Source organism: Oncorhynchus mykiss, chromosome 16 (assembly GCF_057628025.1).
Source record: "Oncorhynchus mykiss isolate SJ-2025 chromosome 16, ASM5762802v1, whole genome shotgun sequence".
In the NCBI taxonomy this organism is placed as follows: domain Eukaryota; kingdom Metazoa; phylum Chordata; class Actinopteri; order Salmoniformes; family Salmonidae; genus Oncorhynchus; species Oncorhynchus mykiss.
The window spans coordinates 22143734-22167720 of record NC_143037.1 but is presented as its reverse complement, the minus strand read 5'-3'; the positions used below and the strand labels follow the sequence as shown (position 1 = coordinate 22167720).

The following is a 23987-nucleotide window of genomic DNA, read 5'->3' as shown; positions in this document are numbered from 1 at the left end:
GCACGTCTTACCCGTTGATAATCTCGCGGCACTCGGCCCGGATGAAGTGCTCTCTGTCGGGGGTGAGAACGCACAAGGAGTTCTTCTGGCCCGTCCTGGACTCCCCGTCGATGACGTCAGAGCACTGGTTCATGTTGATGGTGCCCTGGGGCAGCGTGCTGGGCTAGAGAACACAGAGATGGAGACAGGGCAGGGTCAGATAGTGCTAGTGACCTACTACTGCTCTGTTACACACACCCCCCCCCCCCAAAAAAAAAAAAAATATTTTGAACTTTGGGACGCACCAAATAAACAGTTCCTAGTCACAGCCCAATTTAAAACCATAGGTCTTCAAACCACCATTTGAGTATCACTGAGTGCGTATAGTAAGTATTACAAAGATGAACACACACACACACCAATGCAGATGTAAACACAGACAACCCGACACACACCTGGGGAACCAAACTCGTATACAAACTCAAAACATGTTGTGTTTGATGCCATTGATCTCCAGAATTTCCCCGCACAGTACTGATCTCTGTTCTGCCCTCTTGTAAACATTGCAGGGCCACAGGATCACACAGGGAGAGTGAGAGCGTTTAATTTAATCCACTCATCCAACGATGGCTAGCTGGGCTGTATAAACAGCTATGCATGGAGTACATGGCTCCTCCATCCTTTAATCTGCACAAGCAACGGGACCGCCGAACTAGCCGAGCAACAAAACTGGTTAAGTGTCTGCTCACCCAAGCAGTCCACCTTCTATGCAGTTAAACACAAATACACTATGGGTTTGTGTGTGTGTGGTTACAGCTCGTTGACAGTGAATAGTGGAGCGCCGACACGACCCTGAACGGAGAAGGAGCTCCGTCTGTAAATATCTTTCACAAAGTCACCGTGTATAAACACACGGGTTACAGAGAGATGCATCGTCGTCATGCAACTCTTCCCAATCATGCACACGTCAAAACAAAAAAACACTTTGAGCATTTTTGGAGAATTTGGCATTTCTTTGGGAAGTCGGACCTACTCCTGACCGAGCCGGTGGAGAGCCCAGGATGAACTCAAGTACGCAGCGGGATTTAAAAGGACGTGACTGACGAGTGCTACGTGTGTACCACCAAGAAGAACACAGGCGTCAACGTGGACAGCCCCAAACCCCAAGCCCTTCTCTACTCAAAACAAACAGGCAGAATTACAGGCACCCAAAATGCCACTGAGGTCCTAAGCATCAGTGCAGAAGAGCCACAGAAGAAGATTTACAACCACCATCGATCCTGAATTACGCCGAGAGAAAAAGCGGGAGGCCAAATTAAAAAAAGGTCAAGTCAAGCTAGTGATGGAATAAGTGACAGAAGCCCAGATGGGCGGGATAACCATGCCCTGTCAATCATTGAGCAATTTAGCCCTAGAGGCTCTTTGATGTGGTGAAGAAATTCGATGACTGACAGTTTATGGTTATCCCGCCCAAAAAGCGGTCGAGAGGCCCAGTTTGCCCTACCCTTACAGTCCCTCTCAATTCATAGAGAACTGTGCTAGAAGGGCATGTGTGTTCCAGCTGACTGACTGACTGACTGACGGACACCTGAGTTTTCACCACAGAAGAGTTAAGCCTAAACTTGCAGAGACCTAGAATGAGCCATTATGATAATCCTATAACTTTCTCTGCACGTCTCGCCTGGGCCTCTGGCCCTATAAAACGCCTGTAGTGTGTGGAAGGGCTCTTAAGTCTAGGGTGAGGGGCCAGCGCAACAGCCGAATCTGACAGGCAGGCGGACAGACAGCTGGGAGAGAGGGCCTGTTCCTGCTTCAGAGAGAGACGGCGCCAGCTTGACCTGAGAGTCCTGTCACTCTCAGGCATTAGAGAAAAAAGGGGGGAGGGGGGTTGAAAGAGGAGAAGAGAAACATGGGCTGTTTACAGTATGTCATAGGATACATTGTCGAATCAATTTTTTACAAGGTGCCTCTGTGTACAGTTTCAGCTCCAGCAACATAGTAAGAGAAGAAGAGGAATCGAGAGGAGGTAAGGTCCATCTGTCCATGTAAACAAACGTGTGTGTGTGTGTGTGTCCTTGGGAGAGGTCAGGAGAGTATAGGCCAAAACAACAATATTACAAATTCTGTGGACAGTTTTCCAAGCCGCTTAAGATCTCAGCTTTAAACTCAGAGTACATTTTTTTTTCATGTAACAAGAATCCACAACATTGAGTTTGTGATGAAAAACCCCTTTCATAATACTATTACAGCACAGCGGGAGATCTGGAGGACTATTGGAGGCACGGCGTTGACACCGAGCAGTCGAGCACGGGACTCCTCTCACATGTGCAGTCTCCCAGCCCCGTCAGCTGAGTACAGTACGGTCTGGCCTTTCCACCGGACAAAACCCCTCCCAGCCTCCAGCCCCAAAACGCCCCCCAGTCCCTTAGCCGAGTCCTGGACCCCTCTCCTGGGCCGTCACTCTCCACAATGAGCCCTTTGTGGAGTAGCACTAGCATAAACACAATGTGGGATTGTCAACAAGCACCACCACAGCCGCCCCACTTACCTCCTAACGAGGAAGTGACCAAGATTTGACCAAAGAGACAGAGAGACCAAAAACAACCCTGCTTTCATAAGTTAAATAAAGGTCAAATAAGAAAACAAAAAATTCCATTCCTTTTAGGTTGTGTGTATTGTTGTGAATTGTTAGATACTACTGCAGTGCTGGAGCTAGAAACACAAGCATTTCACTACACCCACAATAACATCTGCTAAACATGTGTATGTGGCAAATAACATTTGATTTGATAAACCGGGTAAACAGTTTCCTGTCTCTCAAGATGTTCAGACAATGGTGTGATCAGTGGCTCCACTTCAGGCGTGACTCAAGTGCACACAAAGAGTTGTTTTGTGTGTGTGATTTCATTTAGGCCCTCGGCACAATTACTTTGCACAGAAGCTACGCTACATTAAGAGTGGGTGCCGGTGTGGTCTTGTTATACTCTGTGCCAGCAGCGTCTGTTTGTTGCCCATCGCTATGCACGGCTAATGTCTACTTGGATTATCCCAACAGTGCTGCCATGCGAACTCTCCCGGGAAGTTAGGCTAACCCAGGGTGTCAGTCTCTTCTCTGGTCTGAGAACAGTGACCCGCCACGCTAAACACACACTTTAAAATCAACTTGTCTTTTTCCTCTCTCTCTTTCACACAGTCTGCCTCCCCTCTGTAGCCTCCCCTCTGTCTCATCGTCAGTCTATTCCCCCGTTCTCGCATTCTGTCTCGCCCGCTTTGTAATCAATCTCAAGATGTTGTCCTGAGTAGAAACTGAACAGTGGTCAATTAGTGGACGGATCATTCTCCGATTATGGGACACCCAACACAAATTGGAGGCCATGGCCTGTAGTCTATACCCTAAGACCCGGGAGAGTAAAGCTAAACAGCCTTGTTCTTCCCCTATTGGCATTTTGGAAGAGAGGATGCGTTTACTCTGGCAGCTCGCTGTGTCCTTTACATTTTTTGTTGGGTTGGAGGCTAATTGATGTTCTTCTGTCAATGCTAGAGTCTGTTTAGCCTGGTTTAACCAGACTGAAAGTTGCGGTCAAGTCAAACAACGTTGAAATGTAGCAAAGTCCATTTGGATTCCAGGCAGGAGATGGTCTACTTCTGAAAACAGAAATGAGAGTCGGGGGAAACTCACTCAATTAGAAGAACATGGGAGGGGTCGACACAGTATGTTGCATATCATAGTGTTATTGATCGCTTTGGTCCGTTACAAGAGCACTTGCATTAATGCTGTTGTTCACACGTATGATAAAAGGGTTTCATTTTCAGTAGCTGAATTGGCAACAATAACACGGGCATGTCATTTCCCCCCGATTTCCAATTGGATTACAGTATTTGAATGGATTTCCAGTATACTGTCGATTACACTATAGATTACTACGATGTATATCGTTTGATTATTCAGCAAGTATTTTGTTGAACAGCTCCCACATTCAACTCCTGCACAGATTTCAGATTTAGCCTTCCCCTTCCAACATATCCCATTTTTCAAGAGGTGAGTTAAAAGCAATGGGTGTGCTGACAACCTGGCACTACTAGAGAAGTCCTGACTGACTCACAAACACTGAGTTGTATCGGGTCCATTTGGGGTTGTAACTGATAATGCCAATTACGCAATCAATTGTTCCTTGGAGACTTACAACAACAAGGGTAAACACACTCTGTAGACATGGTTGAGCAAGCCAACACCAGCAGCTCCTGGGTGCCAAAGAGATGGAGTCATATACTTCTTCATTCCAGAAGAATATGAACACCCAAACATGAAGGAAACAGACCAGGTGACGCAGAGTTGACAGATTGATATATCATCAACCCCCAGAGATTACCATCACAATATCTCCCTGTCCTGTAGTTTCCATGTCCTATAATTTCACTCCTGCAAAAACAGCGAACCAATACGCCAACATACTTCCTTCCTATGTATAAATCAACGTCATTCCCTGACCTTGATGCTGACCCTAAACCCACCCTTAATATTAAGCCCAGCCAGACAGAAGCCTCCGTAAATCATGCTATGCCATATGGTGGATATCAGGCGGTGCTGTCAGGGCAAGTATACCCATCCAGACGTTTGCTCACCTCGCCCTACTGGAATGTGTTCAGGAGGTTCAACTGAACTTTATGATTACAGTATAGGACTAACGGTGCTTTCAAGACACCTGGGAACTCGGGGGGGGGGGGGGGGATCTGAGGTCAAATCATGACGTCAGTGATCTTCAGGTCGGAAAGTCGGGAGCTCTAGAAATGCCAGGAGTTTCCGACTTGGAGTTCAGAGTTGGATGACTCTTCAAAACGATGTGTCCCAGTCGGAGCTAGAGAAATAATAGAAAAGTAAAACATAAATACACAATGCGTGACGACAACTTGCCTATATACTTACCTATATCATTCCTAAAACCAGCAAGCATGGATTACACTTGAGGCCCATGCGATTTCCACAGAGATGGGTATGGCTGCCTTTTCCTGTTACACTCCTTGCCTATGGAATAGCCTGGGAGACTAAACTTCAACTTCAGACTCTTGATTTTTATTTTTGTATTGCTTGTAACTGTTTCGGGTAATGCAGGTTCTTGTGTTGTTAGGGGGAATAAATGTGTGTAAATGTAATCATCAGCTGCTGTATTTTTTGTTGTTGTGTTTTTTGTGTCATCTGTGATCATTTTGTTTGTGTCTTGTGTAGTTTCTTAATCATTGTACCTAAACTGTATGTGTAAACATGTATACGCAGGGCCCAGCTGTAAAAGAGACCTTGGTCTCAGTCTGTGTTCCGTTCCTTGTTGAAATAAAAGATAGGTACCAGTAACGGGTCGATGTGCAGGGGTACGATGTAATCGAGGTAGTTATATACATATAACTAGGAATAAGTGACAGATAAAACAGTAGCAGCAGCGTATGTGACGAGTCAAAAAAAAGTTAGTGTAAAAAGGGTCAATGCAGATAACCAAATAGCTACCCGGAATAACTACTTGGCAGTCTTATGGCTAAGGTGGCTGGAGTCTGACCATTTTTAGGGCCTTCCTCTGACACCTCCTGGTATAGAGGTCATGGATGGCAGGGAGCTTGGCCCCTGTTATGTACTGGGCCGTACCCACTACCCTCTGCAGCGCCTTGCGGTCGGATGCCAAGGAGTTGCCATACCAAGCAGTGATGCAGCCAGTCAATAGGATCTCGATGGTGCAGCTGTAGAACTTTTTGAGGCTCTGAGGGCCCATGCTAAAAGTTTTTCACATCCAAAGGCGTTGTCGTGTCCTCTTCACAACTGTGTCGGTGTGTGCGGACCATGATAGATCCTTAGTGATGTGGACACGGAGGAACTTTAAGCTCTCAGTGATCAGGCCTACCACCGTCGTGTCGCCGGCAAACTTAATGATTGTGTTGGAGTTGTGCCCGGCCACGCAGTCGTGGGTGAACAGAGAGTACGGGGACTCACTCCAGAGGGGACCCCGTGTTGAGGGTCAGCGTTGCCTACGCTTACCACCTGGGGGCGTCATGTCAGGAAGTCCAGTTGCAGAGGGAGGTGTTCAGTCCCAGGGTCCTAAGCTTATTGATGAGCGTGGAGGGCACTATGGTTGATTTTTACTAGGATCTCTATTACTCCTCATTTGGACTAACCTTCCGGGATTCCTTGAACATTAAATTACAATTTATAATACAAGCACATTTTCACATATAAACACAAATGCAGACATAAGACACTGACATACTGTAGATTAGTTATTTGAGACGACCAGGATAAGCAGTTGCCTAGCTGCACTCCTCGTCGTTTGGTTTCTGACACTTTCTCAATTCGTACTCTCCCCATGCTTAAATCGCATCTCATGTTGTGTTGACCTTTCCTGGCAGAACAAACCAACAACCTTGTTTTTAAAAATATTTTTTATAATGTTCGAAACCAATTTGTTCTGCCAAACCCACTCCCTGATTTTTCCCAGATCTACTTGTGGAGCTTGCTGTACCTGTTGAACAAATTCATCTTGCTGTATATATATTGTAGTATCGTCTACAACTATAGTAGCGTGAGTTTCAGATAAGGCATAAGGAAGGTTGTCAGTATATAAAAAGGAAAAAAAGATGTCGCCCAAGGTAGCTGCCCTGCGATATTCCACAGTCTAATGAGGGGAAGAAAACGACCCATTGACGTACAGTACCAGTCAAAAGTTTGGATACTTACTATTTCAAGGGTTTTTCTTTATTTTACTATTCCACATTGTAGAATTATAGTGAAGACATCACAACTATGAAATAACATATGGAATCATGTAGTAACCAAAAGTGTTCAACAAATAAAAATATATTTTAGATTCTTCAAAGTAGCCACCCTTTGCCTTGATGACAGCTTTGCACACTCTTGGCATTCTCTCAACCAGCTTCACCTGGAATCCTTTTCGAACAGTCTTGAAGGAGTTCCCACATATGCTGAGCACTTGTTGGCTGTTTTTCCTTCACTCTGCGGTCCATCTCATCCCAAACCATCTCAATTGGGTTGAGGTCAGGTGATTGTGCAGGCCAGGTCATCTGATGCAGCACTCCTCCACTCTCCTTGTTCAAATAGCCCTGACACAGCCTGGAGGTGTGTTGGGCAGTTTTCCTATTGAAAAATAGGAAAACAAATTATAGTCCCACTAAGCGCAAACCAGATGAGATGGCATATCGCTGCAGAATGCTGTGGTATCCATGCTGGTTAAGTGTGCCTAGTGTGCCTTGAATTCTAAATAAATCACAATAGCGTCACCAGCAAAGCACCCACACACCATCACACCTCCTCCTCCATGCATCGTGGTGGGAATCACACATGCAGAGATCATCCGTTCACTCTGCATCTCACAAAGATACAAGAGGTTGAAACCACAAATCTCAAATTTGGACTCATCAGACCAAAGGACAGATTTCCACTTGTCTAATGTCCATTACTCATGTTTCATGGCCCAAGCAAGTCTCTTCACATTATTAGTGTCCTTAAGTAGTGGTTTCTTTGCAGCAATTCAACCATGAAGGCCTGTTTTATGCCGTCTCCTCTGAACAGTTGATGCTGAGATGTGTTGGTTACTTGAACTCTGTGAAGCATTTATTTGGGCTGCAATCTGAGGTGTAGTCAACTCTAATGAACGTATCCTCTGCGGCAGAAGTAACTCTGGATCCCCATGAGAGCCAGTTTCATCATAGCGCTTGAAGAAACTTTCATAGTTCTTGACATTTTCCGGATTGACTGACCTTCATGTCTTACAGTAATGATAAACTGTTGTTTCTCTTTGCTTATTTGAGCTGTTCTTGCCATAATATGGACTAGGTATTTTACCACATAGGGCTTTCTTCTGTATACCATCCCCACCTTGTCCCCTCACAACTGATTGGCTCAAATGCATTAAGAAATCCCACAAATTAACTTAACAAGGCACACCTGTTAATTGAAATGCATTCCAGGTGACTTCCTTATGAAGCTGGGTGAGAGAATGCCAAGAGTGTGCAAAGCTGTCATCAAGGCAAAGGGTGGCTACTTTGAGGAATCTCAAATACAGTTGAAGTCGGAGGTTTACATATACTTATGTTGGAGTCATTAAAACTCATTTTTCAACCACTCCACAAATTTCTTGTTAATAAACTATAGTTTGGCAAGTCGGTATGTAAACACCGTGGGACCAAGCAGCAGTCATGCCGCTCAGGAAGGAGACGCGTTCGGTCTCCTAGAGATGAACGTACAGGGGTGGCAGCATCATGGTGTGGGGGTGTTTTGCTGCAGGATGGACTGGTGCACTTCACAAAATAAATGGCATCATGAAGGAAACATATGTGGATATATTGAAGCAACATCTCAAGACATCAGTCAGGAAGTTAAAACTTGGTCGCAAATGGGTGATGACCCGAAGCATACTTCCAAAGTTGTTGAAAAATAAAATGGTGATCCTAACTGACCTAAGACAGTGAATTTTTACTAGGATTAAAATGTCAGGAATTGTGAAAAACTGAGTTTAAATGTAATTGGCTAAAGGTGTATGTAAATTTACGACTTCAACTGTACATATTTAATTGGTCACTGGAAAAGGGGCAATTTCCAAATGTTTCCAAAATGTATGAACGTAGGCTAAACAGTGTCCAAATCCCAAAAGATAGCAAAGAACCCGTTACTCCTGCCAATAGTCGACCAATCAGTCTACTCCCTTCACTCTAAGATATTGGTGGGTATTGTGAGGAAACAAAATATGGGAATACATGGAAAAAATTCTGATCACAGCCAATCAGAAGCATGCTTATTGCAAAAACCATTCCACTACCACTGCATTGGTTGACATGACTGACCAGTGGCTCAGTGCTATGGATAATGGCAAGTTTGTGGGTTGTGGGATCATTAACTCATTTTAACAAAATGACTGCATTATGGGTTTAAGGAGGCAGCATTGAATTTGGTACAGTTGTATCTAACTAACAGGAAACATTCCACCAACACCAGTCAAAAGTTTGGACACACCTACTCATTCAAAGGTTTTTCTTTGTTTGGACTCTTTTCTACATTGTAGAAGAATAGTGAAGACACCAAAACTATGAATTAACACATATGGAATCATGTAGTAACCAAAACAAGTGTTCAACTGTATGTATATGTTGATTTGTTTAAGTAGGAAATTTACATACACCTTAGCCAACTACATTTCAACTCCGTTTTTCACAATTCCTGACATTTAATCCTAGTAAATATTCCCTGTCTTAGGTCAGTTATTCCTCCTGACAGAGCTGGTGTAACTGAGGTCAGGTTTGTAGGCCTCCTTGCTCGCACACGCTTTTTCAGTTCTGCCCACAAATTTTCTATAGGATTGAGGTCAGGGCTTTTTGATGGCCTCTCTAATACCTTGACTTTGTTGTCCTTAAGCCATTTTGACAACTTTGGAAGGATGCTTGGGGTCATTGTCCATTTGGAAGACCCATTTGCGACCAAGTTTAACTTCCTGAGATGTTGCTACAATATATCCACATAATTTTCCTTCATGATGCCATCTAGTTTGTGAAGTGGGGCGACAGGGTAGCCTAGTGGTTAGGGCGTTGGACTAGTAACCGAAAGGTTGCAAGTTCAAATCCCCGAGCTGACAAGGTACAAACCTGTCGTTCTGCCCCTGAACAGGCAGTTAACCCCCTGTTCCTAGGCCGTCATTGAAAACAAGAATTTGTTCTTAACTGACTTGCCTAGTTAAATAAAAAGGTTAAAAAAAAAAAATTATAAAAAAAGTGCACCCGTCCCTCCTGCAACAAAGTACCCCCTCAACATGATGCTGCCACCCCCATGCTTCACGGTTGGGATGGTGTTCTTCTTCTGCCTCCGAACATAACGATGGTCATTATGGCCAAACAGTTCTATTTGTGTTTCATCAGACCAGAGGACATTTCTCCAAAAAGTACGATCTTTGTCCCCACGTGCAGTTGCAAACCGTAGTCTGGCTTCTTTATGGTGGTTTTGGAGCAGTGGCCTCTTCTTTGCTGAGCGGCCTTTCAGGTTATGTTGATATAGGACTTGTTTTACTGTAGATATAGATACGTTTGTACCAGTTTCCTCCAGCATCTTCACAAGTCCTTCACTGTCGTTCAGGGATTGATTTGCACTTTTTGCACCAAAGTACGTTCATCTCTAGGAAACAGAACGCATCTCCTTCCTGAGCGGTATGATGGCTGCATGATCTCGTGGTGTTTATACTTGCGTACTATTGTTTGTACAGATGAACGTGGTCCCTTCAGGCATTTGGAAATTGCTCCCATGGATGAACCAGATTTGTGGAGGTCTACAAAAAAAATGATGAGGTCTTGGCTGATTTCTTTTGATTTTCCCACGATGTCAAGCAAAGAGGCACTGAGTTTGAAGGTAGGCCTTGAAATATATCCACAGGTAAACCTCCAATTGACTCAATTTGGTGTATTTAAACGTCTGACCCACTGGAATTGTGATACAGTGAATTATAAGAGAAATAATCTGTCTTAACAATTGTTGGAAAAAGTACTTGTTTCATGCACAAAGTAGATGTCCTAACCGACTTGTCAAAACTATAGTTTGTTTGTTAACAAGAAATTTGTGGCGTGGTTGAAAAATGAGTTTTAATGACTCCAACCTAAGTGTATGTAAACGTCCGACTTCAACTCTATTTTAGTGGAGCAGCATGGCAAAGTAATAAATTGATGTACCATTGGGGAATGACTTCAATAGGTTTAACAACCGCTCTACTGACACCAGTGGTAGACTAAAAGAGCATGTTTTTTGCTCATAATATGATAATCAATCCACTGGACAATAGCTTGCTTGGAAGAATGGGTGTTTACATTATCTCTCAGTAAATGAGTTCTTTGTAAACACAAATCTGCAAAATGATTGTCAATGTCAGCTGGTTTTGTTGTTGTTCTCTCGTCAACCTCCACACTCGATGGGCATGATGAGATAGATGTACCAAGTAAGCCCTTAACTATATTCCATACATTTTCAGAATCCTTTTTACAATCAATGAAAGGTTTTTTGTAAAATAGTCATTTTCTTCCGATTTAATTTAACTGCATATTTCCATAGTGTTCTATAATTCTGTTCATCAATTTCTAGTTTAGATTTGGCTGTGAAGACTTTTTCCCTACTTCTTCAAGAAAACGCCTCACCCAGTTCAGCATCAATCCATGGAGAAGGACGTGCCCCAACTGTTTCTTACTGGGGCATGATGGTCCATTACCCGCCAGCAACTCAATAAAACATTCTGTAGTGTGGTTTAAATCATTGTCTAGTTAAATCAGTGGTTCTTTGGAACTTTGGTGTTCATGGTTATGGTCACAATATTATGGTCTGTCCAGCCGACTGGCATTGATCTGGCCTTTGAGAATTGCAAATGGTGCATTACAGAAAATCAGATCAATGCACGTGTCTGAACGGTGACCCAACTTGGTTGATGATCTAGTAGTGTCATTAAGCATTTGTTTCAAACCACAGTGCTCAGAATCTCAATAAATGTAGTTATATTTGAATTATCCTGATCCTTCCAATTTATATTAAAATCACCCAAATGTAAAAAAAATATTGTTTACTAATGTGTGGCTTTGCCAAACCCAGTGCATAAATCATTCAGATTAAAACACAGAGCTAGGAGCTCTGTACACACATCCTACCAATATGGGTGCCTGGTAAGGCAGATTACTTGACATACATTATGGGCTCAAGTACGAGGCAGAACATTCATCCCTCCTGAAAGTATATGATTCGGAATGTACAATGCTACACTGCCATTCCTATCCCTTCTAAGTAGGCTATATCAATGCATGTTCATTTGTCTGTCATTAACTTCAGTTAAAGCTAAAATATGAATATTGTTTGTTAAAAACCTAATGTATTTTATTAGGAAAGCTATTTACTATACTAGGAAAGCTACCTGGGCTATATGCAGCCCTTTCCTTGTCAAGTGAAACCAACAGAGTATGTATGTATTTGTCACAGTTGAAGTCCTCATGATACATTGCAAAACACAAGCTCAGATTGGTGTTGAACGCTGAGCTGTAGAAAACTCTCACTCAACGTCAACAAAACAAAGGAGATGATTGTGGACTTCAGGAAACAGCAGAGGGACAGTAGTGGAGAAGGTGGAAAGTTAAGTTCCTCAGCGTACACATCACGGACAAACTGAAATGTAAATAATGTAATAATAATAACGGGTGGCAGGTAACCGAGTGGTTAGAGCGTTGGGCCAGTAACCGAAAGGTTCCCAGATCGAATCCCCGAGCTGACAAGGTAAAAATCTGTCCCTGAACAAGGCAGTTAACCCACTGTTCCTAGGCCATCATCGTAAATAAGAATTTGTTCTGAACTGACTTGCCTAGTTAAATAAAGGTTAAATAACAAAAAAATTATGCTACATATCTTGTATTGCTTATTTCTTATGTATATACTGTTGTTTTGTATCTACTGCATATTGCCTATGCCGCTCTGTCATTGCTCATCCATATATTTATATATACACATTACAGTTCAAAAGTTTGGGGTCACTTAGAAATGTACTCGTTTTGAAAGAAAAAATGTGCTTTTGGCCATTAAAATAACATAGAATTGATCAGAAATTCAGTATAGACATTGTTAATGTTGTAAATGACTATTGTAGCTGGAAACGGCTGATTTTTTTATGGAATATCTATATAGGTGTAGAGGCCCATTATCATCAACTCCTGTGTTCCAATGGCACGTTGTGTTAACTAGATCTTCAGTTTCTTGGCAATTTCTCGCATGGAATAGCCTTCATTTCTCAGAATAAGAATAGACTGACGAGTTTCAGAAGAAAGTCTTTGTTTCTGGCCATTTTGAGCCTGTAATCGAACCCACAAATGCTGATGCTCCAGATACTCAACTAGTCTAAAGAAGGCCAGTTCTATTTCTTCTTTAATCAGGACAACAGTTTCCAGCTGTGCTAAAGTAATTGCAAAAAGGTTTTCTAATGGTCAGCCTTTAAAAATGATAATGGTCCTATGTAGATATTCAATTATTATTTTTGATAAATCAGCCGTTTCCAGCTACAATAGTCATTTACAACATTAACAATGTCTACACTGTACTTCTGATCAATTTAATGTCATTTTAATGGACAAGAACATTTATTTTCTTTCAAAAACAAGGACATTTCTAAGTGACCCCAAACTTTTGAACGGTAGTGTATATATTCTTATTCCATTCCTTTACTTAGACGTGTTAATTGGGTAGTTGTGGAATTGTTAGATATTGCTGCACTGTCTGAACTAGAAGCACAAGCATTTCGCACATGCACACAAAAACATCTGCTAACCATGTGTATGTGACCAATAAAATTTGATTTGATTAGTACCGCATTCTCACATAGGTGTTCCTCTTGTCCAGGTGGGAAAGGGCAGTGTGGAGTGAAATAGAGATTGCATCATCTGTGGATCTGCTGGGGCGGAATGCAAATTGGATTGGGTCCAGGGTGTCTGGGAAGATGTTGTTGATGTGAGCCATGACCAGCCTTTCAACGCATTTCATGGCTACAGCTGTGAGTGCTAATGGGTGATACTCATTTAGACATGTTACCTTAGCGTTCTTTGGCACATGGTGGTCTGCTTGAAACGTAGGTATTACAGACTTGGTCAGGGAGAGGCTGAAAATGTCAGTAAAGACACTTTACAACTGGTTAGCGCATGCTCAGAGTACGCGTCCTGGTAATCCATCTGGACCTGCGGCCTTGTGAATGTTAACCTGTTTAAAAAGGTCTTGCTCACATCGACTACGGAGAGCGTGATCACACAGTTGTCCGAAACAGCTATGGCATGGTTCAATGTTGCTTGCCTCGAAGCGAGCATAGAAGGCATTTAGCTCGTCTGGTAGGCTTGCGTCACTGGGCAGCTTGCGGCTGTATTTCCCTTTGTAATCCGTGAAAGTTTGCAAGCCCTGCCACACTTTTCAGGGAAGCTAGAAACCAATATACACAGGCAGTTAGAAAAGCCAAGGCTAGCTTTTTCAAGCAGAAATTTGCTTCCTGCAACACAAACTCAAAAAAGTTCTGTGACACTGTAAAGTCCATGAAGAATAAGAACACCTCCTCCCAGCTGCCCACTGCACTGAAGATTCCTGTCACCAATGATAAAAAAAAAAAGTGTTCTTATTATTAAAAGTGTTTCCTGTCACCAATGATAAATTCACTATAATTGAGAATTTCAATAAGCATTTTTCTACGGCTGGCCATGCTTTCCACCTGGCTACCCCTACCCTGGTCAACAGTACTGCACCCCCCACAGCAACTCGCCCAAGCCTTCCCCATTTCTCCTTCTTCCAAATCCAGTCAGCTGATGTCCTGAAAGAGCTGCAAAATCTGGACCCCTACAAATCAGCCGGGCTAGACAATCTGGAACCTTTCTTTCTAAAATTATCTGCCGAAATTGTTGCCACCTCTATTACTAGCCTTTTCAACCTCTTTTGTGTCGTTTGAGATTCCCAAAGATTGGAAAGCAGTTGCGGTCATCCCCCTCTTCAAATGGACACTCTTGACCCAAACTGCTACACACCTATATCTATCCTACCCTGCCTTTCTAAGTTCTTCGAAAGCCAAGTCAACAAACAGATTACCGACCATTTCGAATCACACCATACCTTCTCCGCTATGCAATCTGGTTTCAAAGCTGTTCATGGGTGCACCTCAGCCACGCTCAAGGTCCTAAACGATATCTTAACCGCCATCGATAAGAAACAACACTGTGCAGCCGTATTCATTGACCTTTCGACTCTGTCAATCACCACATCCTCATCGGTAGACTCGACAGCTTTGGTTTCTCAAATGATTGCCTCGCCTGGTTCACCCACTACTTCTCTGATAGAGTTCAGTGTGTCAAATCAAAGGGTCTGTTGTCCGGGCCTCTGGCAGTCTCAATGGTGGTGCCACAGGGTTCAATTGTTGGACCGACTCTCTTCTCTGTATACATCAATGATGTCGCTCTCGCTGCTGGTGAGTCTCTGATCCACCTCTACGCAGACTACACCATTCTGTATACATCTGGCCCTTCTTTGGACACTGTTAACAACCCTCCAGGCGAGCTTCAATGCCATACAACTCTCCTTCCATGGCCTCCAATTGCTCTTAAATACAAGTAAAACTAAATGCATCTTCAATCGATCGCTGCCTGCACCTGCCAAACATCACTACTCTGGACGGCTCTGACTTAGAATATGTGGACAACTACAAATACCTAGGTGTCTGGTTAGACTAAACTCTCCTTCCAGACTCACATCAAACATCTCCAATCCAAAATTAAATCTAGAATCGGCTTCCTATTTCGCAACAAAGCATCCTTCACTCATGCTGCCAAACATGCCCTTGTAAAACTACCCATCCTGCCAATCCTCGACTTCGGCGATGTCGTTTACAAAATAGCCTCCAATACCCTACTCAATAAATTGGATGCAGTCTATCACAGTGCCATCCGTTTTGTCACCAAAGCCCCATATACTACCCACCACTGCGACCTGTACGCTCTCGATGGCTGGCCCTCGCTTCATACTCGTCGCCAAACCCACTGGCTCCAGGTCATCTATAAGTCTTTGCTAGGTAAAGTCCCCCCTTATCTCAGCTCGCTGGTCACCATAGCAGCACCCACCTGTAGTACGCGCTCCAGCAGGTATATCTCTCTGGTCACCCCTAAAACCAATTCTTTCTTTGGTCGCTTCTCCTTCCAGTTCTCTGCTGCCAATGACTGGAACGAACTACAAAAATCTCTGAAACTGGAAACACTTATATCCCTCACTAGCTTTAAGCACCAGCTGTCAGAGCAGCTCACAGATTACTGCACCTGTACATAGCCCATCTATAATTTAGCCCAAACAACTGCCCCTTTCCCTACTGTATTTATTTATTTAGCTCCTTTGCACCCCATTATTTCTCTACTTTGCACATTCTTCCACTGCAAATCAACCATTCCAGTGTTTTACTTGCTATATTGTATTTACTTCGCCACCATGGCCTTTTTTTTTGCATTTACCTCCCTTATCTCACCTCACTTGCTCACATTTTATATAGACTTATTTTTATACTGTATTATTGACTGTATGTTTGTTTTACTCCATGTGTAACTCTGTGTTGTTGTATGGGTCGAACTGCTTTGCTTTATCTTGGCCAGGTCGCAATTGTAAATGAGAACTTGTTCTCAACTTGCCTTCCTGGTTAAATAAAGGTGAAATAAATAAAATAAAAAACATCCGCATGCATCAGAGCCGGTGTAGTAGGATTTGCCTGTTTGCCTGTTTGATGGTTCGTCAGAGGACGTAGCGGAATTTCTTATAAGCGTCCGGAATAGTGTCCCGCTCCTTGAAAGTGGTAGCTCTAGCTTTTAGCGCAGTGCGGATTTTGCCTGTAACCCATGGCTTCTGGTTGGGATATGTACAGTGCATTCAGAAAGTATTCACTATTTTCAAGCTTGGCAAAAGCTTGGCACACCTGTATATTTGGGGAGTTTCTCCAATTCTACTCTGCAGATCCTCACAAGCTCGGTCACGTTGGATGGGGAGCGTCGCTAAACAGCTATTTTCAGGTCTCTCCAGGACATGTTTGATCGGGTTCAAGTCCGGGCTCTGGCTGGGCCACTCAAGGACATTCAGAAACTTGTCCCGAAGCCACTCCTGCGTCGTCTTGGCTGTGTGCTTAGGGTTGTTGTCCTGTTGGAACGTGAGTCTTCGCGCCAGTCCCAGGTCCTGAGCAGGTTTTCATCAAGGATCTCTGTACTTTGCTCCGTTCATCATTACCTTGATCCTGACTAGTCTCCCAGTCCCTGTCGTTGAAAAACATCCCGACAGCATGGATGCTGCCACCACACTTCACCGTAGGGATGGTGCCAGGTTTCTTCCAGACATGACACTTGGCATTCAGACCAAAGAGTTCAATCTTGGTTTCCTCAGATGGCCTCCCGAGTGGTGCTGTGGTCTAAAGGCACTGCATCGCAGTGCTAGCTGTGCCACTAGATATTCTGGGTTCTGAAGCAGCCGGAGGCTGTGGGAGACCCATGGGGCGGCGCACAATTGGACCAGCGTCGTCCGTGTTAGGCCGGCAGGGCTGTCCTTGTCTCCTGTGGCGGGCCGGGTGCAGTGCACGCTGACACGGTCACCAGGTGCATGGTATTTCCTACGACACATTGTCCGTACATGAGTTGCAGCAATGAGACAAGACTAACTACCAATTGGATACTGTGAAATTGGGTAGAAAACAGGTTAAAACAATTCTAAGGCACTGCATAGCAGTGCTAGCTGTGCCACCAGAGACTCTGGGGTTCGAGCCCAGGCTCTGTCGCAGCCGGCCGCGACCGGGAGGCCCATGGGGCTGCGTACAATTGGCCTAGCGTCGTCCGGGTTAGGGAGGGTTTGGCCGGCAGGGATATCCTTGTCTCATTGCGCACTTGCGACTCCTGTGGCGGGCCGGGCGCAGTGCACGCTGACCAGGTCGCTAGGTGTACGGTGTTTCCTCCGACACATTGGTGCAGCTGGCTTCCGGATTGGATACGCGCTGTGTTAAGAAGCAGTGTGGCTTGGTTGGGTTGTGTTTCGGAGTGACCATCGGGTTCTTGCTCACCTTGCAGACCAAGGCCCTTCTCCCCTGATTGCTCAGTTTGGCCTGGCGGCCAGCTCTAGGAACAGTCTTGGTGGTTCCAAACTTCTTCCATTGTTCTTGGGGACCTTCAATGCTACAGAACATTTTTAATACCCTACCCCAGATCGGTGCCTCGACACAATCCTGTCTCTGTTTGTGGTTATAAATAGATGGTAAATAGTATGGTCTACAGGCTCATCATGAGGTATTTTAACTCAGGCGAGCAGAACCTCCAGACTTTGCTAATATTAGAAATTGCGCACCAGCTGTTTCGTCACGCATACAAGCTGCTGATGCTCACTTTTGGAACAACTACTAAAAGTCTAATAAATCTACTGCATGTTAGTTATCTGGCTATGCTCCATGCCATAGGCTTGTTCAAGCTCACAAGATACATACATATATAGAGACATATAAGTCTCGTACCATTATTTTACAGTAAGAATATAATTGAACTGAATAAAAGAGAAAGGATATTTTTCCCCCATTATGGAAGGAGTGTGCATATGAAGTAGCTATGTTAAGGTAACAGTGATCATTTGAAAACAGGTCCTTTATGCTAGATTTAGTTATTTGGCAGCTTTAGTTGTGAATGATATAAACCTTCGAATGTCTTAGAAATCCAAAATATATAATGGGCTGCATGGTACGGCTACAGGCTATTGATGATTTGAGAGTAGCAAAACAATCTTGTGCTCTGTTCCTTGCCTCAGGCTACACAGCTGTCGTCTCAACGAGTGATCATATTTTCACCCATCAGACTATTCTCAATTTAATCTAGTCTTTACTCATATGTAAAATTATACTGAACAAAAATATAAAATGCAACATGTAACAATGTCAAAGATTTGACTGAGTTACAGTTCATATAAGGAAATCAGTCAATTGAAATATATTCATGAGACCCAGTATATGGATTTCACATGACTGGGTAAGAGCGTAGCCATGGTTGGGCCTGGCTCCCAAGTGGGTGGGCCTTTGCCCTCCCAGGCCCAACCATGGCTACGAGACAACAGCCAATCAGAATGAGTTTTTCCCCACTAAAGGGCTTTATTACTGAGAGAACATAGTATAAAAGGTAACAATTTCATCCAGTATGTATAATAATACAGTCCACACTCAGACTTTTCCTCAAATTTGTCATATTTATATTTTGTACTTTTTATACCTTTTCTCCCCAATTTCATGATAGCCTAGTCCATTCAGGAGTTGCAGCGATGGGACTGGGGAGAGGCAAAGATTGAGAGTCATGCGTCCTTCAAAATACAACCCTGCCAAGCCTCACTGATTCTTGGCCCACTGCTCGCTTAACCCGGAAGCCAGCCGTACCAACGTGTCGGAGGAAACACCGTCCAGCTGGCGACCGAAGTCAGGATTCAGGCACCCGGCCCACCACAAGGAGTCGCTAGAGCGCGATGGGACAAGGAAATCCCTGCAGGCCAAACCCTCCCCTAACCTGGACGACCGCTGGGCCAATTGTGTGACACCTCAATGGGTCTCCAGGTCACAGTTGGCTGTGACACAGCCTGGGATTGAACCCGGGTCTGTAGTGACGCCTCAAGCACTGCAATGCAGAGCCTTAGACCGCTGCACCACTCGGGATGCCCTAAATTGTCCATTTTTATTCAGGTTTGTTATTTATTTTTATTCGGGCTAGGGCTCATAAGCCTATGCATATGCGCTAATGTGCGTATGGGCGTTTTGAATTCCCCTTTGAAAACGCTGTCCATTTTGTGGTGTTATGCTTTTGAAACATCCACATTTGAACACTGCTTCAACCTGCTGTTGAATTTCTTTCTTCAAATTGACCATCACAGTGAGGTGAGTTTTAAAAAGTACAATAGGCCTACTTGTTTTTCATGAAAAGTGTTTGATGTGATTTCAAATTGCATTTCCATTGATGTCTGTGGTTAGAGGGACAATACAGCCCTGACTCAGCGGTCACATGGAATTTTACTGCGGTCATAGCGGCCAGTGTGGCGGTAACACGGTCACAGCAACAGCTCTAGTCATAGGAAACGATGGCGGAAAAAGTGTGTCCAAAAAAAATGTTAAGAACAGGGAAAAAAACATACAAAATAGCAGAATTGGTGAGGAGCATATAAAACGTCTGCTTTCCATTGCAGCGCCATTCCTCTCCATTGAGAGTGGTGTGGGCGGTTTAATGTTACATTTGCAGGACTGGAGAGTGCCAGAGCTCAGAATGCAGAGGAGGAGGAAGAGGAGGAGAGTGAGTTGGAGGATGAAGATTATTTGAGCTAGTAGAACAGCTAGATATGAAATACCTGTGTTGTCATGCCATCTTTTTCCATACGTTCACATAACTGCTACAGCTCTGGTGTGTACGTGTGCGTGCGTGACAGAGCAAGAGAGAAAAGAGATTGACAGAGTAAGAGTGTATGGGTGAATCTTTAGAACTGTCAAATTGTACCCATTTATCTGATTCTGTGTTGCTGAGCATAAATAGTCATGCCTGTCAGTGTGTGTGTGTGTATATCTCTCAGAATTCTCTGTGTGTGTATATATATATATATATATATATATATATATATATATATATATATATATATATATATATATATATATATATATATATATATATATATATATATATATATATATATATATATATATATATATATATATATATATATATATATATATACACACACACACATCTATCTATACACACAGAGAATTCTGAGAGATATACACACACACACACACTGACAGGCATGACTACATGACTATTGCCATCAGCAGTTGAGGAAATGCTTCCTTTGAAACCAGTGAAAGCTGCTTCACTCGCGTTGCGTCACATCCAATGGTCAGTGTCCAAGCTCAAGAATCAGAGGTTCAATTCTCGATGGCTGACGTGCAGTCATGCCATCTTCGGAATTGAAATAATGAAAAATAAGTGAATTTGGGTTGCATATGGCCTCGACTACACACCACGCGGTATACCGTAGTTTACTATATAACGGTATTGACACAGACCAGTTTGAGTTTTTACTTGACCTTTAACGGTATTTCAATGTTTGGTTTGTTAAATGTGATATGCAACTCCAGCACGTGGAATGTCCATTTTCATAGTTTACTCTAGTTTGCTTCTCAAGTCACAAAGCCCTACCCACCTGTCACTCAAGGAGAGAGCAGTTGCTTGACTGCGGAGTCACGAGCACTTTCTTCGACCCGCATGGTCAGGCGGATGCAACAATGTTGGGGACATGCTACTTTCCACAAGCGTTCTATAATCACACTATTCGTTTGCGTATCTTACTGTCTTGCAAACGACTGTTTGCTAGTTTGTCTTTTCTTAGCAAGGTGCTGCTGAAATCATTTGTATTAGTACTAACTAGCGATTAGCATTAGCGGCTAAGTGTCGCAACGTTAGATAGCTAGCTAGCTAATTCTGCCTGGTACCAGTGCTGGTGTAAGCCTAGATAAGCATGTTTGTGAAACGGTATCGCATCAGAGAGGAATAGGCGAAGCATGAATATATGTTGGCTGGCTGGATACATTTCACGTTTTCATTCTTCATGAAATATCTAATTAGGGTCATCTTGAAACGGACAAAAATTTGTTCCTATCCTGTCAATAATTCCTCACTGGATTAATCATTTGTCGTCAAGTCAAACAATGTATTCAAGATGCCGGCCACTATATTCCAACTATAGACTTAGAATAATTGTTATATTTCCATGATTTCGGCAGTTCAATTAACTAGGCCTAGATTTTTTGCCCTTTTCACGCTGCGTGGCACAGTGTTATAAGAAAAGTGCAGGAAATGCAGAAATTGAAAATCCTGAAAATAATTTGTTTGGATTTGGACTACAGTATAAATGGAGAAAGCCCCATTGAAATCACTTATAATTGATGTGTTGCCACCCCTTGGGTCATGAACTACTCAGAAAGCATATTTAGAACTTGTATTATTCAAAAACATCAAATATCGTCAAAAATATTGTGATATATTTTGGCCATATAGCCCAGCCCTACTAGCTAGGTTCACAATTTAAACAAAAGCAACCTGTGAACGTAGAGGATAATTTAGTACAACTACTAGCAACATTTAATGGGTACTTGTCCAGGTTTTGGCCAAAGCTATTGTACTTACGCACAAGTCGATGAATATGGTACAGTACAGCAGGCAAAATAGAATAAAGACACTTCCCTCTAATACTCTCCACTCTCAAAACACCCTGTGTAGCAGGTAGAACATCACATTGACGCAACGCTAATGACAACGCATTGTGTATAGTGGAGCTGAAGAGTCAGTCTGGTGCTGTGTCGCAGTAAGAGATAGCACCTGTTTCTGCTTCCTGGCTATAGGGTGGATAGTGTATTTTTTTGCTAGACTACTGGGCATGAACTGTGTGTGTGTGTTTGTGTGTGGGGGGGGGGGGGCTTTCCCCATTTCACTCGCTCATCTCTTAACCTCTTATTTTACTTCCTCAGCATGTCTGGGATAAATCAGTGCATATAGAAATCTTTCCATTGAGTCAGTAAGTACTCAACCCATCTGTTATGACAAGCCTAAATAAGTTCAGGAGTAAAAATGTGCTTAACAAGTCACAATTTGCATAGACTGTGTGCAATAATAGTATTTAACATGATTTGAATGCCTACCTCAACTCTGTACCCCACAGAGGTCCCTCAGTCGTGCAGTGAATTTCAAACACAGATTCAACCACAAAGACCAGGGAGGTTTTCCAATCCCTCGGAAAGGTAGAGGGTTAAAAAAAAGCTGACACTAAATTTCCCTTTGAGCATCGAGAAGTTACTAATTACACTATGGATGGTGTATCAACACACCCAATCACTGCAAAGGTACAGGCGTCCTTCCTAACTCAGTTGCCAGAGAGGAGGGAAACCGCTCTGGGATTTCACCATGAGGCCAATGGTGGATTTAAAACAGTTAGTTTTCTCCTATCAGAGCCATTACACACTAAGTGGGATCAACATTGAAGTTACTCCACAATACTAACCTAAATGACAGAGTGAAAAGGAAGCATGTACAAAATATTCCATTACATGCATACTGTTTTTAATAATGCAATAAAGTACAACTGCAAAAAAATGTGGAAAATTATAAATATGTCCTGAACACAAAGCGTTATGTTTGGGGCAAAGCCAACACAACCTTGAATACCACTCTTCATATTTTCAAGCATGGTGATGGCTGCATCATGTTATGGGTATGCTCGTCATCGGCAAGGACTAGGGAGTTTTTTTTAGGCTAAAAAGAAACAGGATTGGAGCTAGGCTCAGGTAAAGTCCTAGAGAACCTGATTCAGTCTGCTTTCCAAGTGACAGAGTAATTCCCCTTTCAGCAGGACTATAACCTAAAACAAAGACAGCATTGAATGTTCCTGAGTGGCCTAGTTACAAGCTTCGACTTAAATCTGCTTGAAAATCTATGGCAAGAATTGAAAATGGCTGTCTAGCAATGATCAACAACCAACTTGACAGAGCTTGAATACTTTTTTAAATAAAATGTGCAAATGTTGTACAATCCAGGTGTGCAAAGCTTTGAGACTTACCCAGAAAGACTCACAGCTGCAAAGATTCCTAAAAACATATTTTGACTTTGTCAGTATGGGTGGGGGTATTGTCTTGCAGCTGGGTGAGAGTTCCAAAAAAATGTATAACATTTTTAATTCCGGCTGTTACACAACAAAATGTGGAATAAGTCAAGGGGTATGAATACTTTGAAGGCACTGCATCTCTGTCTGTATGGTTTCCCTCTGCCTCTCACCATCCTACTGTTCTGACGCCCACCTGCTTCGACGCATCTGCTGTGTCCGTCTGCTCTCATCATTCAGCCCCCACTTTTCACACTTTGCTGCTGATTTTATAGTCTGAGCAATTCATTCATTACAAGATGTGTACATTTGGTGTCCAATGGTCCATGTTCCTTTTTTTGTATTATGTAATATGGCAGATGGATGAAAAGGGAGTAGAGAGATCTGCAACAGCGAGAGAGACCGTTTTGATTTTATTGACTGCCTAGGTCAGGGCCGTTGATCCTGTTCCCATGGTAACAGGAAGGGATGGCTTATCTAAACCCCCTAGGTGGCTTGGCTTTAGTTTATGGAATATTCAGTGAGTAAACACATAACCAGCGTGAAGCCTTTGACACTTGACCACTCTCCACAACACGGGCCAATCAAAACGTATGACGCTACCTGCTGTGTCACCAGGGCAATCTATCCAAGAACAACTACGATCAAATAACAATGGTAGTGCCAGTTTGATGAACAACTGTTTTTTTGAAAAGTTCCCCAACAAAAATGTCCACATTTTCTAATCAAAAACAATTCTGTAAAGAGTGGATTCCTAAGTACATTGAGCAACAGATCCAGGATCAGATGGTAGGAGCCAAGCAGC

At 43.2% G+C, this 23987-nt stretch overlaps 1 protein-coding gene across 16 annotated transcripts in view; it reads right to left on the bottom strand.

Annotated features, from left to right (window-relative positions):
* mpripa (myosin phosphatase Rho interacting protein a) overlaps window positions 1-23987 on the bottom strand; it is a 108266-nt gene that overhangs the window by 46629 nt on the left and 37650 nt on the right. For all 16 annotated transcript variants that reach the window (XM_021565233.3, XM_021565231.3, XM_090202245.1 and 13 more), the window contains exon 4: window positions 12-163. In XM_021565233.3, coding sequence (XP_021420908.3) covers window positions 12-163 — 152 coding nt within the window. The remainder of the gene's footprint in view (window positions 1-11; window positions 164-23987) is intronic.